Source organism: Tamandua tetradactyla, chromosome 21 (genome assembly GCF_023851605.1).
Source record: "Tamandua tetradactyla isolate mTamTet1 chromosome 21, mTamTet1.pri, whole genome shotgun sequence".
Taxonomy (NCBI): domain Eukaryota; kingdom Metazoa; phylum Chordata; class Mammalia; order Pilosa; family Myrmecophagidae; genus Tamandua; species Tamandua tetradactyla.
In genome coordinates this window covers 53,628,459-53,653,246 of record NC_135347.1, presented here as the reverse complement: position 1 = coordinate 53,653,246, position 24,788 = coordinate 53,628,459, and the positions used below count along the sequence as shown (strand labels likewise).

General features: G+C 39.2%; 1 protein-coding gene across 1 annotated transcript in view; it reads right to left on the bottom strand.

The window, feature by feature from the left end:
- AP3B1 (adaptor related protein complex 3 subunit beta 1) overlaps positions 1-24,788 on the bottom strand; it is a 353,422-nt gene that overhangs the window by 259,517 nt on the left and 69,117 nt on the right. The window contains exon 3 of the mRNA XM_077138668.1: positions 11,986-12,060. Within this exon, the coding sequence (XP_076994783.1) occupies positions 11,986-12,060 (75 nt within the window). The remainder of the gene's footprint in view (positions 1-11,985; positions 12,061-24,788) is intronic.

Below are 24,788 nucleotides of genomic sequence, written 5' to 3'. Positions count from 1 at the left end.
GCGGCTCAGCTTTTCGCAGTGGAAGACTAGAAACACCCCAGGGCTCCTCACAGCAGCTTTTGAGCCACAGTGCGAGGTTTCCCCAGCCAGCAGCAGTGGCAGGCAGAGGGACAGTCTGTTCCCTCAGATCCCCACTTTCCTGCTTGACACCTGCTTGCTGGTGGGGGTCACAGCTGAGCTGACCCACCCTGTACACGCATCCCAATCTCCCTGCTTCTCTCCTCCCAATGAAATACTGAAAATCCTCTTCAGTTACTCTCCCCCTGAGACTGCAGTGCCAGTCATTTTTGTCCCATCTATTATCGTGTTCTATGAAGCAGAGGCGAATCCAGCCTACCCTACTCTACCATCTAACTGGAAGCCTTTTGGTAGGTTTTTGATGACTGATTTGATCTCTTTATTTGTGATTGGTTGTTGAGGTCTTCTATTCTTGAGTCAGTGAAGGTTGTTCATGTGTTTGTAGGAAGCTGTCCATTTCATTTAAGTTGTCTAGCTCGTTGGCATACTTTGGTCACAGTAACCACTTATGATATTTTTTATTTCCTTGGGGTCCATGGTAAAGCTCCCTGTCTTGTTTCTGATTTTATTTATTTGTAGCTTCTCTCTTCTTATCTGTCAGTCTAGCTAAGGGTCTGTTGATTTTACTGATCTTCTCAAAAACCAACTTTTGATTTTATTGTTTTTCTTTTTATTCTCCATTTCATTAATTTCTGCTCTAACTTTTGGTGTTTCTTTCCTTCTGCTTGCTTTGGGATTAGTGCTATTCTTTCTCCAGTCTCTCCAGTTGTTCAGTTAGGTCATTGATTTTAGCTCTTTCCTCCACTTAATGTAAGCATTTGACACTAATACATGTCCCTCTCAGTATTGCCTTCGCTGCACCCCATACAGTTTTGGTAACTGTGTTCTCATTTTCCTTCATCTTGAGATATTTACTGATTCCTCTTGTAATTTCTTCTTTGATTTTTTAAGGGTGTGTTGTATAACCTCCCTATATTAGTGTACTTCTCAGTTCTCCATTTAATTAATTTGAGTTTAATTCACTAACATTCAAAGTTATTACTGTAAAGGCAGTTCTTTATTCAACTGTCTTATCCTTGGTTCTTATTTGTCAGATCTATTTTTTTCTCTTTCTCTTCTTATCCTTTAAGTTACCTTTACTAATATTCTTCAATACCATATCCTCCTCTAGACGTCTCTCTCCTGTTCATCCAGCAGGACTCCCTTCAGCAGTTCTCACAGAGCCAGTCTCTTATTAGTGAACTCTCTCAGTTTCTGTTCACCTGTGAATATTTTTAAAACTCTAAGAACAGCTTTGTTGCTGAATAGAGAATTCTTGGCTGGCAATTTTAGTCTTTTCAGTATGTTAAATATTTCATACATATGCTTTCTTGACTTCATTGTGTCTGATGAGAAATCAGCACTTAGTCTTATTTGGATTTCCTTGTATGTAGTGAATTACTTTTTTCTTGCTGCTTTCAGAATTTTCTCTTAGGCATTTAATGGTCTGATTACGATATGTTTTGGAGTAGATTTATTCAGATTTATTCCGTTTGGAGTATGTTGGGCTTCTTGGATTTGCACAGAAATATTTGGATTTGATTTTTTTTAATGCTTCAAAAGGTTAGCATTAAAGGAAACTTCCTCAACAGGATAAAGAGCATATTTGAAAAACCTGCAGCTGACATCATTATGCCAGTCTGAAGTTATTATGTACCCCAGAAAAGCCATGTCCTTTAATCCTCATTCAATATTGATGAGTGGGATCTTTTTTATTGTTTCCATGGGGATGTGACCCACTCAATTGGTAACCTTTAATTAGATGTTTTCCATGGAGATGTATCTCTACCCATTCAAAGTGCTTACTTGAACCCTTTAAAAGGGAACCATTTTGTAAAAATCTTTAGAACCAACAAAGCCCACACAGCCAGTGGACTTTGGAGATGTGAAAGGAAGGCACCCTCCAGAAGCCTTATGAAGTAAGGAGAGAAAGGTGGCAGACATGGCCGTGTGCCTCCCCAGCTGAGAGAGGTGTCCAGAACCCAAAGGCTCCAGCAGACACCAGGCACATGACTTCCCACCTGACAGAAGTGCTCCGGATGGCATCAGCCTTTCCTGAGTGATGGTAACCTCTTGTTGGCGCCTTAATTTGGACATTTTCACAGCCTTAGAACTGTCAACTTGCAATGTAATAAATTCCCTCTGTAAAAGCCATTCCATTTCTGTTACACTGGGTTCTGGCAGCTTAACAAACTAATACACTCTGGTAGAGAGGACATGCTCAAATGAGGTTAGAAGGAGAGATGTCTGAAGTCATTCTTCTATTCCAGGGCTTTTGCCTGGAACTAAATGAATAGTGGATGAAGAGGAAGTAAAGGTACTGAAAAAAAAATTACACAGACTCTTGCCAAAGGGAGAAAAAACTGAAGCCAGGAAAACAATGGCCACCAAAGAAAGGTAGGTGAATTTCAAAAAGGCTTAAGAGCTAGAGAGGGAATGCCTAAATGATCTCTACCTACATCTTTCATTGACTCCAAAAAAAGCATATACAGAACATATTCAAAGCAGCTCAGAAAAAGACAAAAGATTTGAAAAGAGACTGAAGCTATTACCAAAGAAACAGACTTGGTAATTTAAGCTCAGTCAAAAGAGTTATCTTTGAAAAAAAAAAAAAAAAAAAAAGTAAAGACAAGACACCACTTATAGTAAAAAACAAAGAACAGAGAATCTTCTAGAACATTCATAATGTCAACAATATAACCCAAGGACATCTTCAATATGGTGACGTAAGATATCCCCTGGAAAAATGTCCCCTCAAGATCAACTAATAAAAGGACAAATCCCACTTCTTGGAACTCTAAAGAATGATGAAGAACAAGGGACTCCACAAATGATGAGGAATCTCCAAGATCAGGGAAGTTAATTCTGTCACAGACCCACTAGTCCAGACCCAACCCCCTCACTTGCTTCTGCACAACTTAGGAATCACAAAAAGGCAGCCTGGTCTGGGTCCCTTCTGCAGAGTATAGAGCCACCACAACAGCAAGTTAGAACCTCATACATCCAGGCACAGGGACACAAGTCTGCAGAGAACCAGAATAGAACATAAGTCACTGAGGGATGCCACATACAAAAGGGCCCAAAGAGGAAGGGGAAAAAAGAGAGACCACAGAGGAACTGCTGCCAAGAGGTATGCACACTCAATCCAGTCTCTGTTCACTGGACCACTTAAAGATAAAATGGACCTGGCTGGAATGACCCACCTTTCTGGAATGAACCCATCTGGATACCCAAGGTAGGATACCCTACATGAGAAGAAACCTGAAATACCTCACATACAAAAAACAACACGATTGATCCCAGAACTGACAAGTATAAGGAAAAGGGGGCACTGAGTGAGGGTGAGAATTTAAATAATTAGCACACCTAACTGCTGTTCTAAGAAAGACCTGCTTACAAGATTGGCTTGACTGACATCTGTAAACTTGAACTTCAGGAGTATTCCCACCATTCCCTAACTAATAAGGGTGATTTACAGTTTCTAAACTGTTTCTATAAATAATACGGTTCAGGCAGAACATCTGCTTTGCTACTGGGAGTCTGGAATTTTTACACAGGCTAGGCAGATAATACCTACATGAATGGTACCCAATAAAAAGTTTGGCCACTGAGCTTCTAACAAGCTTTCTTAGTAGACAGTGCCTCTTTTCCATACCTGATTTTGCTAGATATCTTTTTGCTATAACTAATCATAGCTGTGGATATTACTGCATTCTGAGTTCTATGAGTCCTCCTAATGAATCACCAAACTTGGGATTCCCAATCTTGGGAATCCTGATGACATGGATTATAACCTAAATGTAATAGTTAAAACAATTTGTTAGAAGCAAAACAAGAGAAATCTTTGTGACATTAGGTTAGGCACATATTTCTTAAATAGGTCACAAACCAACCCAAAATAAAAACAAAGAAAAAGTTATAAAATAGACTTTTCAAAATCAAATGTGTTCTTTGAAAAACATTAAGAAAACAAAAGGGCAAACCAAAGACCTAGAAAAAAACATAAAAATAAATAACCCTATGACAAAAAGTTTATTTCTGACCGTACAAAGAATCTTTACACCTCAAAATAGGACTAAAACTTTTTTTAAATAGGCAAAAGATTTGAACAAAAATTTTAGAAAAGATATATGGCTGGCAAATAAGGATGTTAAAAGATGCTCAACATCTTCTATCAAGAAAATGCAAATTGAAGCCACAACGAAATATCGTAACACACCCACTCAAATGACTGAAGTTGAACAGTCAAAATCTAGTGTTGAAGGGGATGTAAACTAATTGGAATTTTCATTCATTGCTGGTGGTAATACAAAATGGTACAGCTACCTCAGAAAATTGTATGGGACTATCTTCTAAAAGGTAAACATATACTTAATATACAATGGAGGAATACTTATATATATATATATCCACAAAAAATTATAATTTATGCCGATGCAAAGGCTTATACGTAAATATTCATAGTAGTTTTATTCAATCCAATGTCTCTCAACTGGTGAATAAATAAACAAATCAATATATACATGTTATAACATCAAAAAGAAACAACATGTGAATGCATGAAATAGCACAGAGGAATCTCAAAAATGGTTTCTTAAGTAAAAGAAGTCAAATGCAAAAGATTGCACACTATTCAATTCTATGTATATGAAATTCTAGAAAACACTAAGATATAGTGACAGAAAGCACATCAGCAGTTGTAATGTAGACATCATACCAAAAAATTAACTCAAAATGGATAGCCCTAAATATAAAAGCTAACACTGTAAAATTTAGGAATAAACAGGTGTTAATCTTTGGGATCTTGAATTAGACATCAGTTTCTTAAATTTGATACCAAAAGCAAAAGTAATGAAAAACAAGAGATAAAGCTGTGCTTCAAATAACACTATCTTCAGATAACACAGAATGTGATAAAATAACTAAAAATTATTCATCTGATAAGAGTCTAGTATTGAGAAAATATAAATAATCTTATAGCTCAACAATAACAAGACTCTTTCAATACCCAATTATAAAATGGACAAAGGATTTTAATAGACATTTCTCCAAAGATACACAAATGGCCAATGAACACATAAGCAGATGCCCAATATCTTTCTATTTGGAAAGAGCAAATCAAAATCTCAATGATACCACTTCACGCTCACTAAGAAGGCTGTAATCTAAAAGACAGACTATAGTATTTTTTTTAAGAAAAGGAAAATAGTTTTCTATCTCTCTGTGGCCTTCCCTAAAAGACCTTTAGCAACAGAATTAAGACACATATTGACTCAAGTGGGCCACACCTTAATTGAAGTTAACTCATCAAGAGGTCCTATTTACGATAGGTTCACACCCACAGGAATGGATTAAGATTAAGAAATGTGTTTTTCTGGTATATGTGGCTGCAAACTACAATAATCAATTCCACTCCAGGGCATATAACCAAGACAACTGAAGGCATATATTTATGATAAATCTTGTACATGATGCAGCACCATTCACAATTAGCCAAAAAGTGCAAATAACCCAAATGTCCATCAACTGATGAATGGCTAAACAAACTACAGTTTATCCATATAATGGAATGCTGTGCAACCATAAAAAGGAATGAAGTATTGATACATACTACAATACGGATGAATCTTGAAAACATTATGGTAAGTGAAATAATTCAGAAAAAAAATACATATTGTATGAGTCTGTTTACATAAAATTCCAAGGATAGACTATAAAGACAGAAAGTAGACTGGTGATTGCATAGGAGTCAGGAATGCAATGCACTGGGGTTTCTTTTAGGAACGAATGCCTGAAATTAGACAGCAGTGATGACAGCACAGCTCGATGACGATATTAAAAACTACTGAACTGTTCACTTCAAAAGTGAGAATTTTATGGTATGTGAATTATATCTCAATGTGAGAATTTTATGGTATGTGAATTATATCTCAATGTTTTTTTTTTTTCATGGGCAGATAGTGGAAATTGAACCCAGGTCTCTGGCATGGCAGTCGAGAACTCTGCCAGTGCGCCACCTTTGCCCGCTCAATAAGTTTTTAAAAAGATGGTTTACTCGGGCAGTGCAACGGTGGCTCAGTGGCAGAATCCTCACCTGTCATGCCGAAGACCCAGGTTCGATTCCCAGTGCCTGTCCACACACACACACACACACACACACACACAAAAAAAAGATGGTTGATTCTTTAAAGCCATAATAATACATTTTGAATGTTTTAGCATATTTTGAAAATGCATGATAACTCAGGAACAAAAGGGAAGGGGTGAATGGAAGCTTACTCTGCTAAAGTTCTCATAATATATGTTGAGTGGTATAATGTTATTTGAAAGTAAATCATGGTAACTTAAAGACATATATTTATTCCCTAGACATGACATAAAGTTAAAGATGTTTATTGTAAATCTTAGAGCAAGTACCTACCAAAAATAAATAATAAAGAGATACACCTTCTAAAATAATACTAATACTTAACTGCAAGTGAAGAAAACTCCCTACATACTTATTTTCTATCACTTACACTCCATTTATCTCTCCCAAACTGAAACACATGCCCTGATGTCACCATGACCTTTGAAAATATTTTTCAGTAAAAATTTTCTCACAAATTTCCTTGACTCAAAAAGAAAACAATTACTACCAATGGGTAGGTATCCTGGCATTTTCACTTCCATACCTGTGGCAGATTTCATTATTTCCTACTGAGTAAAAACATCATCCTCAAAAGTCATCTCAGCATATCCTCCATATAATCATTGTCCATCATCAGTTGAGGTTGGGACAGAAAGATACCTATGGCCTTCAATTTTCTTCATTACTATCTCTGTTCTTCTGAAATACATTCATTTGCTCAGACCAACTTCTCACTGCCTTCATCAAACTCCATCATACTCAACGTACTCACAAGTTACTATATTAACTCATATTTTCCTTTTGGATACTATCTGAAGTCACTAGTCCATTTGACCAAAACTACTTGAGCCTCAAAGTGCTTTGAATACCTCAATTTCAAATTCCAAGAATAAGTTCATAAGGAAGCAATAACGGAAGTCTCCTTATACATTCTGCCCTCTGATACTACACCTATGATGCCCCAGAAAGGGCACAAGAATCGGGGACATAATACTGGGTTCAAGCCCCAGGCATTCATGCTGTGTGAACTTGGACTATTTACAAAGCTTCCTTTATCTCAGCTTTCTTTTGAAAAATGGAGTTAACAATGGGCACCACAGTATATAGAAAAAGCACTATAACAGAGCGTGAAAAAATTGAATTTTGGTAATATGTTTAGTACTAGTTTAATCTGATATCTAAGGTAAGTTATAAACTCTTTTGGGCATCAGTTTCTACATTTGTAAAAGGAAGAGAATGGAAAAGTTACACAGCCCTTTCTTCAAATTTAAACTACTCCCTATGTGCAAACTTAAAAAAAAAAACAAAAAACAACTTCTCTGGCTAAAGGAGGAATGAAGGGCTCAAGGCAGCATAAAAACCTATGAATGAAGTCCATAAAAACAGTTTGGAAAGCACCAGGAGAAGCCCAAGGTCCCTTTCTGCTCCTGGACGCTATTACAGTTCATTCACTCCCCTGAAAGCCTTACCTGATCATCACATGATCTCTGCCACCAATATCTCAATCTCTAAAAATTGCTCTCTAGCTTTCCATCTTCTTAGCTCTCAGGCTTCTAATTCCAATGAACCTGCTTCTTCATCTTCTCCATCTATCCCAACCTATTCCCTTATCTGTCAAGCCCATTCCTCAACTTCTTGAATCTCTCTACAGCATTCTGCTGGCTTCTGTTACACCATTAATACAGGTGACTACAACTGTTCTCTTCTTGCCTCTCCCCTCTCTCTAGGATAACATCCACTGACAAAGAACTCAACCTCCCGCAAATAGCTCCCAATCTTTAATCTTTAGCCTCAATCTCCAAGCTAAACATCAAACCTCAATTTCGTTTCAGCTGAATGTTCCATCTTTCCAAATCCTTCTGCCAATCAATTTGATAAACATAGAGGCAAAGAAGATAGTGTGTATATACTTAGATGAAATAAAAAGATGTGTAGATCCTGGTATTTTTTAATATGTACATACAATACCAATACTTCCTAGGGAGATGATTAAATTAGTTAATTCATATACAGTATTTAGAATAATGCCTGACAAACAATAAACACTATTTATTTTCTGTACTTACTATAAGATATAATATTCAATATTATTTATGAATATGATCCAAATCCATAATGTATACAACAATATGCATCTGTATTATATACTTAATCTATATTATAAATAGATTTGGGGTTGGACATGCCAGTATAGCACAGAAAAGATCAAATCCACAAGTTTCATAAATAACAAAACGTTAAGCTAGATATTGCTAACGGTCAAGGTTTGCCAAACCCCACCAACATCATTCATGTTAACCCTAAAAACACACAGGGCTTTATCTGTGATTCTACAAAAGTTTCAGTCACTAAGTTTACTAAGAAAACTAAAACCTTCAAATGGTTCCTAGGCCAGACAAGTTCGAAACCCAGAGGTACCTGCCTCTCCAAGAACATCAACTGGTTCCATCCTCCTATCCCATATTTGTCAACATTCTTTTCAACATGAAAAAGTTAGAATGGGCATAATCCAAATATCCCTAAAGACTGGGAGGAGGATCAAAGGAGAAGGAGGCATTATAACATGAGAAGTGAGGATTTAACAAATGAATATGAGAACTGAATCATTATATTCATATTTCTTTTTAGTCTCCAGGGTCTTTGAGCAGCTAGAAGGAAAAAAAACCTGAACTTGTGGAACTGTAACCCACACCAAACTTTGAAATCTGTTCTATAACTATCTGTTAAAATGTACTTTAAAATTTGTGGCTGAATGAAAAGATAAATGATGTAATGAATGTAGGGTTGTTTGAGGCTCCTGAGGTAACAGTGCTATATTAAACAGTGCTAAATCAAACAGTGCTATATTATATTAAACTTTTATTAGAATAAAAACAAATTTCATTTTCAATTTTCAAAATCAAAGGGCTGATGATACCTTCACCCAACCACATTCCACACCTAAAAAAACTACTATTTCAGTTTGATCAATTGTACAGATCTAGCATATTTTCTGGGACAAAGCCTTTAGCAGGAGAAACAAAATTGGGTTTATACAAAGAGATCCTGCTTTCTTACTCCTTTTCTCTGGTCAATTTTGCTAGCAAGGATACTCTGGGTATTTAATACTATAACACAAAATCAAAACAATGGCAATACCAAAAAATGGCCATAGCATATATTAAATATAAAATCAGAACTACAAAATTAACATCCCTCCTGAAATCACACCCCCATCCTCCACTTTCTCCTTTTTTATCTCTAGGTATCATCATAACCAGGATCTGCTGACTCAGACTGTTAACGTTATGTATTCATCTTATTTTGTTACCTGCAACTAAATGGTAGGTAGATGGTCCCAGTAACATGTTTCAAAATTTTATGGGAAAAAAAAGCTTTAAAGTTTTGAATTGAGAAAATGCTATTATTTTACCAGTCTTTTTACTCTAACATGGAAACAGAAAGATAGAACTTTAGTACCAGACTGCATCAGTCCAACTTATATAAAAATCAGTATTTTACGGAGACATGTTCATTCAATCAGTCCACATATAGGAGCTGAGTGCTTTAGGACATGACGGGAATAATCTAAGAACCACAGGAAATATTCCTGGGCTTAACGCTAGAAATGACAAAAACCTCAAATCAATCCAAGGTCTCAATATACTTGACTAAGCCTGTCTGTTCTAGTTTGCTAGCTGCTGGAATGCAATATACCAGAAACAGTATGGCTTTTAAAAGGGAGAATTTAATGAGTTGCAAGTTTAGAGTTCTAAGGCCGAGAAAATGTCCGATTACAACAAGTCTATAGAAATGTCCAGTCACAGGCATCCAGGGAAAGATACCTTGATTCAAGAAGGCCGATGAAGTTCAGGGTCTCTCTCTCAAGTGAGAAGGCATGTGGTGAACACAGTTAGGGCTTCTCTCTCAGCTGGAAAGGCACACGGCGAACATGGCGTCTTCATCTGCTAGTTTTCTCTCCTGGCTTCTGGCTTCACGAAGCTCCCCGGGAGGCGTTTTCCTTCTTCATCTCCAAAGGTTGCTGGCTTGTGGACTCTCTGCATCTCATGGCTACATGGTTCTCCTCTGCTCTCTCTGAATCTCTCATTCTCCAAAATATTTCCTCTTTTATAGGACTCCAATAAACCAAGATCCACTCAAATGGATGGAGACATCCCCTAATCCAGTCTAACAATCACTTGACTAAATCACATCAACCAGGGAGATGATCTCATTAGTTTCAAAAATACAGTATTGAATAGGGATTATTTTACCTTTATGAAATGAGATTTATATTAAAACATGACTTTTCTTAGGGGGCATACATCCTTTCAAACCAGCACACTGTCTAACTGGGACATATAAATGCAAGCTTAAAATCAAGTTCTTAGAACAGAATTTAAACTAAACTGGCCTCTAGGAAGAGTGAAAAAGCAACAAGTTCAACATTACTAATCTAGGGGAATTAATCTCAATTTTGCTTTTCAAATTCTCCACTAAAAATTCAGAGCTAGGATTATGTCTACTCTATATCCTACCTACATTTAATAATTATGAACAATTTAATTAGAACAAAGATCTGTTGCTACCTAAATATCTTAATTATACCTTGTGCTGGTTTGAAATGATGTATGTACTCTAGAAAAACCATGTTTTAATCCTAATCCCAATTTGTAGAGGCAGCCACTTTTTATAATCCCTATTCAGTACTATATGTGTGAAACTACAATTAGATCATCCCCCTGGAGATGTGATTTAATCAAGAGTGGTTGCCAAACTGGATTAGGTAGAGGTATTTTCTCCACCCATTCAGGTGGGTCTTGATTAATTTACTGAAATCCTATAAAACAGGAAACATTTTGAAGAAAATGAGAGATTCAGAAAGAGCAGAGCAGAACAACATAGTCACTAGAAGCAGAGTCCACCAGCCAGTGACCTTGGGAGATAAATAAGGAAAATGCCTCCTGGGGAACGTCATGAAACAGGAAACCAGGAGAGGAAGCTAGAGGATAACACCGTGTTCAGCACGTGCCCTTTCAGATGAGAAAGAAACCCTGATCGTGTCTACCATGTGCCTTTCCAGATGAGAGAGAAACTGTGACTGTGTTTGCCATGTGCCTTTCACTTGAGAGAGAAACCCTGAACTTCACTGGCCTTCTTGAACCAAGGTATCTTTCCCTAGATGTTGCTTCCTATGAAATGGAGCTCGAAGGATATTAAGGAATGATGAGAAAGAAAGAAAGGAAGAACAAAAGAAAGAAAGAAAGAAAGACACAGACAGGCTCAGGGGGTCTGAAGCTTAACTTTACATCAGACATCAGACAACTTTATTCTTATCCAGATCCTGCTTAAATACTACAGGGTGACAAAAGGCATGCATGCATTTCTTGAAAGAACAGAGAGCTTATTTTTCAGTGCTCTCTTCCTTCATACTTAACATAACCATTTGGGGTAAACATTCTCTTCCTCCCAGACTGCTCTACATAACAATCTCCACAGTTTACTGCCGCCATCCTGAGGCCAGCTGCTTCCAACAAATTCTGCAGGTCTTGTTTTAACACTTAGCTCCTACACCTAGATGCCTTTGATTGGACATTTCTACAGACTTGCTTTTAATTGGAACACTTTCTCGGCCTTAGAACAGTAAATTGGCAACATATTAAATTCCCCCTTTTAAAAGCCATTCCATTTCTGGTATATTGCATTCCAGCAGCTAGCAAACTAGAACATATCTTTTGTTGCATTTCAAAATAACTGAAATGTGCAAGATGATCTTTTTACAACAAAAGAAATCATGGAAATTATGAATCAAAATGTACCTCAATATTTTTGCTGGCCACATTTTTCACAACTGCAGGAAACAGTTCAGATGCATTTTTCCCTTTTGCAATCATCTGAAGAATAAAAGCAGAATATTAGAGAGGAAAGTTTTTTTTAAATTTGCAATTTTATTTTAGTTTCTGGGAAACTCCACATACATTAAGCATTTACAAGATTTTATCAACAAATAAACTGTGGAATAACTAGCTGCACTATTTTCAAGCTATCCTACTCACCCCAACTATATGCAGCAAAGAACAAAACTCCCTTGTGTTTTAGTATAAATACATAAATAAATAAACATTAAGGAACAAATATATAGCAATTTAAAATATACATTAAAATATGTACAATAGTTTTCTCTCACTAATGGGGTTATAAATACATTTTTAAAAAACAACTGTGCTATTCTTTATTTTCCAAGTTTCTTACATTAAAAATGTACTCCTTTTTCAACAGGGGAGGGAGGGTTAATAAATATTACTTTGAACAAACTAATGCACTCTCCCTATTTTTCTACAACAATACTATTATGCAAGTAAACTGATCTACTCACTAGCAGAATATTCTCTTATTCCTCTATGCCTTTGCTCATATTATGCCCCCAACCCAACTCTTTCTTTTTTTTTAACTTTTTTTATTGTATAGTACAACTTATACACAAAGCAAAGAAATAAAAAAAGCAATATTTTCAAAGCACTCTTCAATACGTGGTAACAGGACAGATCCCCGAGTTTGGTATGGGCTGCCATATGATCCTCGCATATGTTTCCTTCTACCTGCTCCAGAATATAGGAGACTACAGGGCTTAAGTACTTTTTTATCATCACAATCAACTTTTTTTTGTAAACAATAGCATACATACAAAAAAAGCTATAAATTTCAAAGCACAGCACCACAATTAGTTGTAGAACACATTTCAGATGTTGATATGGGTTACAATTTCACAATTTTAAGTTTTTACTTCTAGCTGCTCTAAAATACTGGAGACTAAAAGAGATATCAATTTAATGACTCAGCATTCACATTCATTTGTTAAGTCCTACCTTTTACATATAATTCCACCATCACCTTTGATCCTTCCATACGTCTCTTTGGGGTTGTTTGGGCAATGGCAATTCTAAATTTTAGTCTGTCACTAATATGGGGTAGGGAGATGAAACTATCTAATGTTCTGGAGGGAATGGGCTAGGTTTCAGGACTTATCTGGACCAGGGACCCATCTGGAGGTTGCAGGTGTCTAGAAAGTTATTCTAGTGCGTGGAACCCTTGTGGAATCTTATATATTGCCCTCGGTGTTCTTTAGGATCAGCTGGAATGGTCCTGGTTGTTTATATAACATTTGTTGTGGGTTGGCAGGTTTGATAGGTAGCAAGGTCTACCTGACGCTTGCATTAAGAGCAACCTCCAGAGTAGCCTCTCGACTCTATTTGAATTCTCTCTGTCACTGATACTTTATTAGTTACATTTCTTTTCCACCTTTTGGTCAGGATGTAATTGTTGATTCCACAGTGCCAGGGAGACTTTCACCCCTGGATGTCATGTCCCATGTAGGGGGGAGGGCAATGATTTCACTGGTAGAGTTGGGCTTAGAGAGAGTGAGACCACATCTGAGCAACAAGAGGTCCTCCAGAAGTAACTCTTAGGCGTGCCCTATAGGCTACCTACAGTAGTCTAAGCTTCTGTGCTACCGACATAAGCTTCACAAGAGTAAGCCTCATGATCAAGGGCATGGCCTATTGATTTAGCCAACTAAGTTCTTTTTACTTTTCTAAGTTCTACCTATCTAAGCACCCTTAATGTACTCATTCTCTTGTTCTATACGCATCACCTAAACCCAGCCCATTGTGGCATCTAATTCTAATTCCTCCTAATTTTCCAATAGATACTTTTCATTTGGAATTTCCTGTGTGCTATCTTGTACTTCCGGTCATTTCAGTTCTATGTCTATATTCTCATTTTCTTCATTCCTACTCCCAGAATATACCTTTATGTCTTTGGTGACCAAAAAATAAAGTCCAAATTATGGGATAATTTTTTGAAAAGGGATTCTTTATTGATTAAACACCATACTAAGAAACTACCTAGAAAAGCAAGAGGGTATTATATTTATTAATTTACAACAAATGTTATATAAATGTGATATTTTAAGCATGGTAATCTCGGAAGTTCTCCAAAAAAAGTTTCTACAATGATAACTTCAAAAAATTCTCCAATTTAAGCTAGTCTTTTAAAATTCTCTTTATTATCTGAAATTCTTTTGAGTATTTTTTGAAACTTGCTAAGTATTACAAAATATGGCAGCTAAAACATCTTTATATGATATGATTTATATAACTCTCTTAATTTCCACATTTGTAAAATAAGAGGGAGGATTAACTGTTCTCTAGGAAGACCCTTCCTGATCAAAATGGCAGAGTAAAACACTTCTGGGTTCTGTCTTCCTACAGAGGCTTTGACCAACCACCAAGACATTGCAGAAAGATCTTTCACAAACAGTTAAACAGTTTGTGAAAGAAACAGTTTCTTTCACATAGAAACAGTTAAACAACTGCAGTAACAGGGCAAGGAAACCAAATTAACAAGCGGAAGGGTCTCACAGCTTCTGGCTGGCCCCTCTCTCATCCCTTACCAGCTAAACACAGAGCCTGCAGTGCAGATCCCAGGTCCAGTTCCAGAGGGAACAGAGTAACTATCAGGAAGGCCCCTAAGGCTTTGACCCAGAGCTATTCTCCAGACTCACTGTATGGATAAACTCTGAAGGAGGGAACACACACCGATCAATCTGCAAAGACTGGAAAAAGTGTTTTCTTTTTACCATTCTTCTTCTTTTTTTAAGCTCCTGACATTCAAAGAAAGCTCTGCCATAAAACTACCTGGATACAAGCTTAAGGAAAAGACACAATTTTTAGCAAAAACACGCTAAAATATCAATATGCTGGTCTGAATCTGTGGTAGACCCCAGAAAAGCCATGCCCTTTGATCCTCATTCAGTATTGCTGGGTGGGAGCATTTTGACTGTTTATGAAGATGAGATCCACGCAATTGTGCGTGGTAACTTCTGATTAGATGATTTCCATGGAGGTATGTCTCCATCCATTGAAGGTGGAGTTGCTTGCTGGAATCCTTTAAAAGAGGAAACATTCTGGAGAGAGTCCCTTCTTGGTAGAGCTACATGAAAGCCAGCAGACGCCGCCACGTTCGCCATGTGCCCTTCCAGCTGAGAGAGGAATGGCTGAACATCGTTGGCCTTCCTGAACCAAGGTATCTTTCCCCGGATGCCTTAAATTGGACATGTCTATACCCTTGCTTTAACTGGGACATTTTCTCGGCCTTAGAACTGTAAACTAGCAACTTATTAAATTCCCCTTGTTAAAAGCCATTCTGTTTCTGGTATATCACATTCCGGCAGCTAGCAAACTAGAACAAGGAGGGAACACACACAGAGCAATCTGCAAAGATTGGAAACGGTATTTTCTTTTTACCATTCTTCTTCTTTTTTTAAGCTCCTGTCATTCAAAGAAAGCTCTGTCATAAAACTACCTGGATACAAGCTTAAGGAAAAGACACGATTTTTAGCAAAAACACACTAAAATATCAAAATGTCCAGATTTTAAGAAAAGGTTACAAAACATATAAAGAAACAGGAAGTGATGGCTCAGGTAAAGTGGAAGATAAAAGCATTAGAAACCAACAATGAGAAGGATCAGAACTGTGTAGATCAGGCATTCTACACAAAGACTTTACCAAAAAATTGTGTAATGTTCAAAGAGCTAAAAGAAACTCAAAAGTTATGCTCAAAGAGGTAAAAGAACAGACTGACAAAGAACTAAAGGAAACCAGGAAAATGATAATGAACAACAGAGATGGAAATTAAGAAAAGAAATCAATAGAGCTGAAACCCACAGTAATAGAAATTAAAAATTCCCCAGAGTAGTTCAAACAGCAGACTGGAGCTAGCAGAAGAATCCATGAAAATGAAGTTAAGACAATTGCATCAGTCTGTGGAGCACAAAGAGGAAAGAATGAAGAAAAATGAACACAGCCTGAGGAACCTGTGGGATACCACCAAGCATACCAATATATGCATCGTGAAAATTCCAAGAGAAGAAGAAAGAGAGAAGGGGCAGTGACAATAGTCAAAGACAAAGTGGGTAAAATTTCCAAAGTTTAAAAAAAGACATCAATATAAATGTCCAAGATGCACAATAAACTACAAACAGGATGAACCCAAACAGACACAGACAAGAGAGCCTCAATAAAATTAAGCATCTATTTCTCATCTGAAACCATGCAGGCAAGGCAGTGGCCAGACATATTTAAAGCGATAAAAACAAAAAAACTGCCAATCAAGAATTCTATATCCAGCAAAACTGTCTTTCAAAAATGAGGAAGGAATTAAAACATCCTCAAATAAACAAAATTTGAGAGACTTTGTCACCACAAGACCTGACCTATAGGAAATACTAAAGGGAGTACCACAGAATGAAAGAGAAAAAAAAATTAGAAAATTGACTGAAACCACATGAAGAAATAAAGGTCTCCAGCAAAGATAATGACATGAGTAAACACAAGTACCAGTACTATTATATATTTAATTTAATTTTAATTTCCTACAGGATTTAAAAGGCAAATGCATAAAATGTGAAGATAAATCAATGGTTTTGGACTTATAACACATATGTAATTTGTGACAAGAACTACACAAAGGTAGGAGAAAGGAGGGGTAGAGGAACATAGTTAACGCACGCTATCAAATTTAAATTGGTATAAAAGCAAATAAGAAGGGTACACGGGTAATTCAGTGGTTAGAATGCCTGCCTTTTATAAGGGAGACCCAGGTTCGATTCCTGTACGATGCACCCAAAATTTTTTTAAAAAGCAAATAAGACTGTTAACAGATATAGGATGTTAAAATTAAGACCCATGAAAACCACAAAGAAAAGAGAGAATACGGAAACTCATAGAGGCAATTAATAGAGACAAGTAGAAAGCAGGAGCAATGGGAAGTTAACAGAAAATGAGTGCTAGGTTTCCATTTGGGATGAAGGGGAAATTTTAGTAATGGATGGTGGAGGGGGTTCTGCAACATTATGAATGTGATTAATAACACCGAATGATATGCTTATAAGGGGTTGGGATGGGAAGATTTATGTTGAGTACATATTTCCACAAGTTAAAAAAGAAAATAGAAAAAAGAGAAGCTAATGAAATAATGACAATTAAGTGCAATGCACAATAAATAGTGGATGGTATCTAGAAATGGAGGAGAAAAGACTCAATAGGATATTATTGGGAATAAGAAAAAATTGGAATATAGAATATAAGCTTTACATCAACATCAACATCAAATTTATAGAACTTGTTAACTACACTTGGGTGATTAAATAAAAGGGTATCCTTGTCCATAGGAAATGTATATGGAAGTATTACATATTTAAGGAGTATGATGCATGCAACCTGCTCTCAATTGTTCAGAAAATAATAGAGAGATATATGATAGATAGATAGATAGATAGATAGATAGATAGATAGATAGACAGACAGACAGACAGACAGATAGATAGATGAAAGAGAGAGAGAGAGGTGGCAAAATGTTAAAATTAGAAATTGGTGGCTCTGGATATCTGGGGAAGGGATTATATTGGAGTTCTCTTGTATTGCTTTTTTGCAACTGTCCCATAAATTTGAAATTATTTCAAAATAAAAAGCCTTTTTTAAGAAGTTCTCTAGGGTCACTTTCATTCAGTCATTCTGTGATTACCTAAGTCTGAGATCCTGTTCTATTAAAGCCTAATACAAGATTTTCCCAAATTTCTTCTGTAAAATGCTATTCAAAAAAGATGTTAATATGTGTGCTGGTTTGAAACTGTCATGTACCCCCAGAAAAACCATACTCTTTAATCCTCATTCAATATTGCTGGGTGGGGGTGGGCCAGGGTGGCTCAGCAGGCAGGAATGTTTGCCTGCGATGCCAGAGAACCCGGGTTTGATTCCCGGTGCTTGCCCATGTTAAAAAAACATATATTGCTGGGTGGGATCCTTTTTATTTTTTCCACGGAGATATGACCCACCCAATTGTGGGTGATAACTTCTGATTAGATACTTTCCATGGAGATGCGTCTCTACCCATTCAAGGTGGGGTTCCTTACCGGAGCCCTTTAAGAGGGAACCATTAGAAAAAGCTCAGTGCTGACAGAGCCCACACAGCCAGAGATCTTTGGAGATGCAGAAGGAAACAGTCCCAGGCAAGCCTTATGAAATGAGGAGACAAAGCTAGCAGATGTCACCATGTGCCTTTCCAGCTGACAGAGGTGTTCTGGACCCATCAGCCTTTCTTGAATCAAGGTGTCTTTCCCCAATGCATGAGTGTGGACATTTTCACAGCCTTAGAACTTAAACTTGCAACTTAATAAATTCTCCTTTTTGAAAGCCATTTTGTTTCTCATATATTGCATTCCAGTAGCTTTAACAAAGTAAAACAATATGTGAAGGAGGAAAAACCCTATGGCCATATCCCTTCATTAAATATTCGCTTATAAGATACTACATGCTAGGGACTATTCTAGACCTTGTAGATATAAACTTTAACAATACAAAGTCCCCACCCTTGCAGGGCTTACCTTCTAATGGATGAGAGACAAAGAAATAAACATACTATGTGAGGTATTAATAAAAGTAAGCTGTATGGAGAAAATAAAACACAGTATGGGATATGGGATATACTGAGCTAAGGCTGGGAACTGCTATTTTATATAGGGTTAGAAAAAGCCTTTCTTCTCTTTTATTTTTTTATTTTTTTTTGGCATTGGCAGGCGCTGGAACTCAAACCCAGGTCTCCAGCATGGCAGGCAAGAACTCTGCCTGGTGGGCCACCATGGCCCGCCCAGAAAAAGTCTTTCTTTGAATAGAGACCTAGGAAAGTGAAGGGAACTATACAGATATTCAGGGAAATAGAGTTTTAGACATGGGATATTCCAAAAACAGAAGTCCAAAGTGGCCAGACAAGACTAAGTGACAGGAAGAATTACAGAGATTGGCTGGAAGGCATAAACTACTGCAAAGGTTTTTTGGATTTTACTCTGAGTGAAATGAGAAACCAATGGAGGATTTCTGAGCAGAGATTGGACATTATCAGCACATATTTTTATAAGAAGTTTTTTATCTGTACTATGGAAAACAGACCAGGAGACATAGAAGCTGGGAAAATAGTCATAAGGCCACTGCAATACTTCAGGGGACACATGTTGAAAGAGTTTGAGGAGGGGTAGATCTTAGATTTATCTTTAAGACAGACCAATCCCCAGGGATGACTCTACATTCTGACTCAACTTCTCAAAACTTGCCCAGCTAACAGCAGGAGCTTGTAGGTAACTTAAAGCAGTACAAAAAACAAACAAATAAACAAACAAACAAAAAAAAACAACCAAATTGAAGCAATTTAGGACAAAGGATTACTAGAATTACGTTAGGCAATAAAGCATTCAGGGGAGGGGAAAGGGGAAGTCTATTTCAAAGGGAATAGAGGGACCATTTGGATCCCTGTAAACTGGGAATTGCCACGGCTAGGAACACATGCCAAAGACAGGACACATGCTCAGAAAAGGAGTGGACCTCACACTTTTGCCTCAGGATTATCTTCTTGATAGAAGGACTAAACTCTGAAGGAGAGCACAAGCCAACACATAGCCAATTTGGAAAGACAATGAAAGGATATTTTTGTATTGAACAACTGCTTTCTGTGAGCTGCTAGCATTCAAGGAAATCTGTCATATCACTAGCTGGATAAAAGGTGAAGGGATAGAGTCAAGAGGCTACACTGGAAGTCATTCTTACACAAACTTCAGTTAGACACTGCTGCCTATCATAGCTTGCAAACCCCAACCAAAACCATTTCTGCCAAGCCCAAAGAATACCTAGGGTATTATATAAGATTCTACAAAGGTTCCATTACTAGAGTAACTATCTAGAAACCTATAACCTCCAGATGGATCCTGAAATGCAGAGGGGCCAGCCTTTTGAGAACGTTAACTAGTTCCATCACCCTATCCCATATTATTAACAGCCCCTTCCAACATGAAAAAGTTGAATGAGCATAACCCAAATACTCCTAAAGAGTGGGAGAAAGATCAAAAGTGATGGTGGAGTTATACAGAGACGGTAAGATGTAACAAATGAGCATGACTGATGAATCATTACATTGGTATTTGTTCTAGTCTCCAGAATCTTAGAACAACTAGGAATAAAAATCTAAAATTGTGGAATTGTAACCCATACTAAACTCTGAAATCTGTTATACAACTAACTGTTGTGATGCACTTTGAAATCTATCGCTCTTACGTATATAAGTTCTTTAAAGAGAAGGAGGCGTATAACAGAGAAAATAGAACTTAACAAATGAGTATGGGTTTGATAAATCCCAGAAGCATTTGAGCAGTGAATAAAAAAGTATTTGCAAAGTCCCCTTGGGGGAATGGTGAGAAAGGGGGAAATTCAACGTCCCCAAGTGGAGAATTCTTGATATTCTTATAAGCACTGGGGACAACCAAAGCAATAGGCTGAGCCCCCAATCTTGGGGTTTGTTCATATGAAATTTAACCCTGCAAAAGATAGGCTAAGGGACTTCCGGGGAAGATGGTGGCTTAGTAAGATGTGCGGGTCTTAGTTCCTTCTTCACAACAGCTACTAAAAAAACAGAAACGGTATAGAACAGCTCCCGGAGCCACGACAGAGACCAAAAAGAGAGCGTACCCCATTCTGGAACGGCTGAACAGGCTGGGAGAATCCGCTGCGGTGAGATCCCCGAGGGGCGCGCGCTTCCCCAGGCTGTAGTGGCTGGCGGCCAGAGCCCCTCTCTCCCTCCTTCCAGGGCCGGCTGGGAGATTTGGACAGGCGGTACCCTAAGCCGCGGCGGCCAGTGCCCCACCCCCACGCGCGGCCTCCAGGGCCGGCTAAGAGATTTAGATCGGAGGTCCCCCAAGCCGCGGAGGCCAGCGACCGGTGTCCCTTCCACACACATGGCTTCCCGGTCCGTATGGGAACTTTGGATTGGCACTCCCCCAACCCGCGGCAGCCAGTGCCCCCCGCCACGCTTGGCTTCCCGGGCCAGCTGGGAGATTCGGATCGGCACTCCCCCAAGCCGCGGCGGCCGGCGCCCCCCCACGCGCAGATTCCCGGGCCAACTGGGAGATTTGGATCGGCACTCCCCCAAGCCGCTTCGGCTGGCGACACTCCCCCACAGCGAGACTCTTCCAAAGTTAAAGGAGCCACAGTATCTTTTACTGGTGGGACCCGCAGACAGACGAGCGCCACCTACTGGGCAGGATAAGAAAAACAGAGCTCAGAGATTTCACAGGAAAATCTTTCAACCTGCTGGGTCCCACACCCAGGGAAATCTGACTAAATGTGCAGATGCCAGCAAAAAATAACGGATCACACCAGGAAAATTGAAGATATGGCCCAGTCAAAGGAACAAACCAATAGTTCAAATGAGATACAGGAGCTGAGACAACTAATGCTGAATATACGAACAGAAATGGAAAACGTCTTCAAAAACCAAATCAATAAATTGAGGGAGGACATGAAGAAGACATGGGCTGACAAAAAGAAGAAATAGAAAAACTGAAAAACCAAATCACAGAACTTATGGGATTGAAGGACAAAGTAGAAAAGATGGAAAAAACAATGGATACCTACAATGGTAGACCTAAGGAGACAGAGGCTAGAATTAGTGAACTGGAGGATGGAACATCTGAATTCCAAAAAGAAACAGAAACTATACGGAAAAGAATGGAAAAATTTGAGCAGGGGATCAGGGAAATGAATGATAATATGAAGCGCACAAATATACGTGTTGTGGGTGTCCCAGAAGGAGAAGAGAAGGGAAAAGGAGGAGAAAAACTAATGGAAGAAATTATCACTGAAAATTTCCCAACTCTTATGAAAGACCTAAAATTACAGATCCAAGAAGTGCAGCGCACCCCAAAGAGGATAGATCCAAATAGGCGTTCTACAAGACACTTACTAGTTAGAATGTCAGAGGTCAAAGAGAAAGAGAGGATCTTGAAAGCAGCAAGAGAAAAACAATCCATCACATACAAGGGAAACCCAATAAGACTATATGTAGATTTCTCAGCAGAAACCATGGAGGCGAGAAGACAGTGGGATGATATATTTAAATTACTAAAAGAGAAAAACTGCCAACCAAGACTCCTATATCCAGCAAAATTGTCCTTCAAAAATGAGGGAGAAATTAAAACATTTTCAGACAAAAAGTCACTGAGAGAATTTGTGATCAAGAGACCAGCTCTGCAAGAAATACTAAAGGGATCACTAGAGTCAGATACGAAAAGACAGAAGAGAGAGGTATGGAGAAGAGTGTAGAAAGAAGGAAAATCAGATATGATATATATAATACAAAAGGCAAAATGGTAGAGGAAAGTATTACCCAAACAGTAATAACACTAAATGTTAATGGACTGAACTCCCCAATCAAAAGACATAGACTGCTTTCTCCGCCGGCCCGCCGCGCGGCGCCCACGCCCCGCAGCAGCCGAGCCACCCGCCCTCCTTCTCCCCCCTCTTTCTCCGCCAGCCCGCCGCGCGGCGCCCACGCCCCGCAGCAGCCGAGCCGCCTGCCCTCCTTCTCCCCTCTCTTTCTCCGCCGGCCCGTCACGCGGCGCCCACGCCCTGCAGCAGCCGAGCCGCCCGCCCTCCTTCTCCCCTCTCTTTCTCCGCCGGCCCGCCGCGCGGCGCCCACGCCCCGCAGCAGCCGAGCCGCCCGCCCTCCTTCTCCCCTCTCCTCCCCCTCCTGCTCCGGCTGCTCTCCAACCGCCACGGTGCCCTCTTCCCCCGCCTTCACCGTGCTCCTCCGCCACCAGCCTCGACAGCCTTGCCGCCCTCACCTTTCCTCCTCCAGAACAGCTACTGGGGGAGTGGAGATAATACAGAGCAGCTCCGGGAGCCACGAGGGTGATCAAAGGGACAGCGTACCCCATCCTGGAACGGCTGACTATCTGGCAAAACCAGCTCCGGTGAGATCACCAAGGGGCACGGGCTTTCCTGGGTGGGACGGCAAGCGACCGGAGTCCCTCCCTTCCACCTTCCCAGGCCAGCTGGTAGAATTGGACAGGCGGTCCCCTTAGGCCGCGGCGGCTGGTGCCCCCACCACACGAGGCCCCCCGGAACAACTGAGATAGTTGGGTCGGAAATCCCCAGACTGCGGAGAACAGTGACCGGGGGATCCCTTCCAAACACGTGACTCCCCCGTCGGCTGGAAACAGTGCACTCTCCCGGGCTGCGACAGCTGGCGCCCTCCCGCCACGCTTGGTGCCCCGGGCCGACTAGCTAATTTGGCTGGACGCTCTCCTGTGCTGCGACGGCCGGCGACCCTCCCCGCATTCAGAACCCCAGGCCGGCTGGCATTCTTCCAAGACGCTTCAGCTGCCGAACCTCCCCTACGGCGAGAATTTTCCAGAGTTAAAGGACCCACAGCAACTTTCACTGGTGGAACCCACAGACAAACGTGTGCCACGAGCGCCACCTACTGGGCAGGATAAGAAAAACAGAACCCAGAGATTGCACAGAAAAATCTTTCAACCTGTGGGGTCGAACACCCAGGGATATCTGACTAAATGCCCAGACGCCAGCAGAAGATAATGGATCACGCTCAGAAAATTGAACATATGGCCCAGTCAAACGAAGAAACCAATAGTTCAAATGAGATACAGGAGCTGAAACAACTAATGCTGAATATACGAACAGAAATGGAAAACCTCTTCAAAAATGAAATCGATAAATTGAGGGAGGACATGAAGAAGACATGGGCTGAACATAAAGAAGAAATAGAAAAACTGAAAGAACAAATCACAGAACTTATGGAAGTGAAAGATAAAGTAGAAAAGATGGAAAAAACAATGGATACCTACAATGACAGATTTAAAGAAACAGAAGATAGAATTAGTGATTTGGAGGATGAAACATCTGAATTCCAAAAAGAAACAGAAACTATAGGGAAAAGAATGGAAAAATTTGAACAAGGTATCAGGGAACTCAAGGACAATGTGAACCGTACAAATATACGTGTAGTGGGTATCCCAGAAGGAGAAGAGAAGGGAAAAGGAGGAGAAAAACTAATGGAAGAAATTATCACTGAAAATTTCCCAACTCTTATGAAAGACCTAAAATTACAGATCCAAGAAGTGCAGCGCACCCCAAAGAGATTAGACCCAAATAGGCGTTCCCCAAGACACTTACTACTTAGAATGTCAGAGGTCAAAGAGAAAGAGAGGATCTTGAAGGCAGTGAGAGAAAAACAATCCGTCACATACAAGGGAAACCCAATAAGACTATGTGTAGATTTCTCAGCAGAAACCATGGAAGCTAGAAGACAGTGGGATGATATATTTAAGTTACTAAAAGAGAAAAACTGCCAGCCAAGACTCCTATATCCAGCAAAATTGTCCTTCAAAAATGAGGGAGAAATTAAAACATTCTCAGACAAAAAGTCACTGAGAGAATTTGTGACCAAGAGACCAGCTCTGCAAGAAATACTAAAGGAAGCACTAGAGTCAGATACAAAAAGACAGAAGAGAGAGACATGGAGAAAAGTGTAGAAAGAAGGAAAGTCAGATATGATATATATAATACAAAAGGCAAAATGGTAGAGGAAAATATTATCCAAACAGTAATAACTCTAAATGTCAATGGACTGAATTCCCCAATTAAAAGACATAGACTGGCAGAATGGATTAAAAAACAGGATCCTTCTATATGCTGTCTACAGGAAACACATCTTAGACCC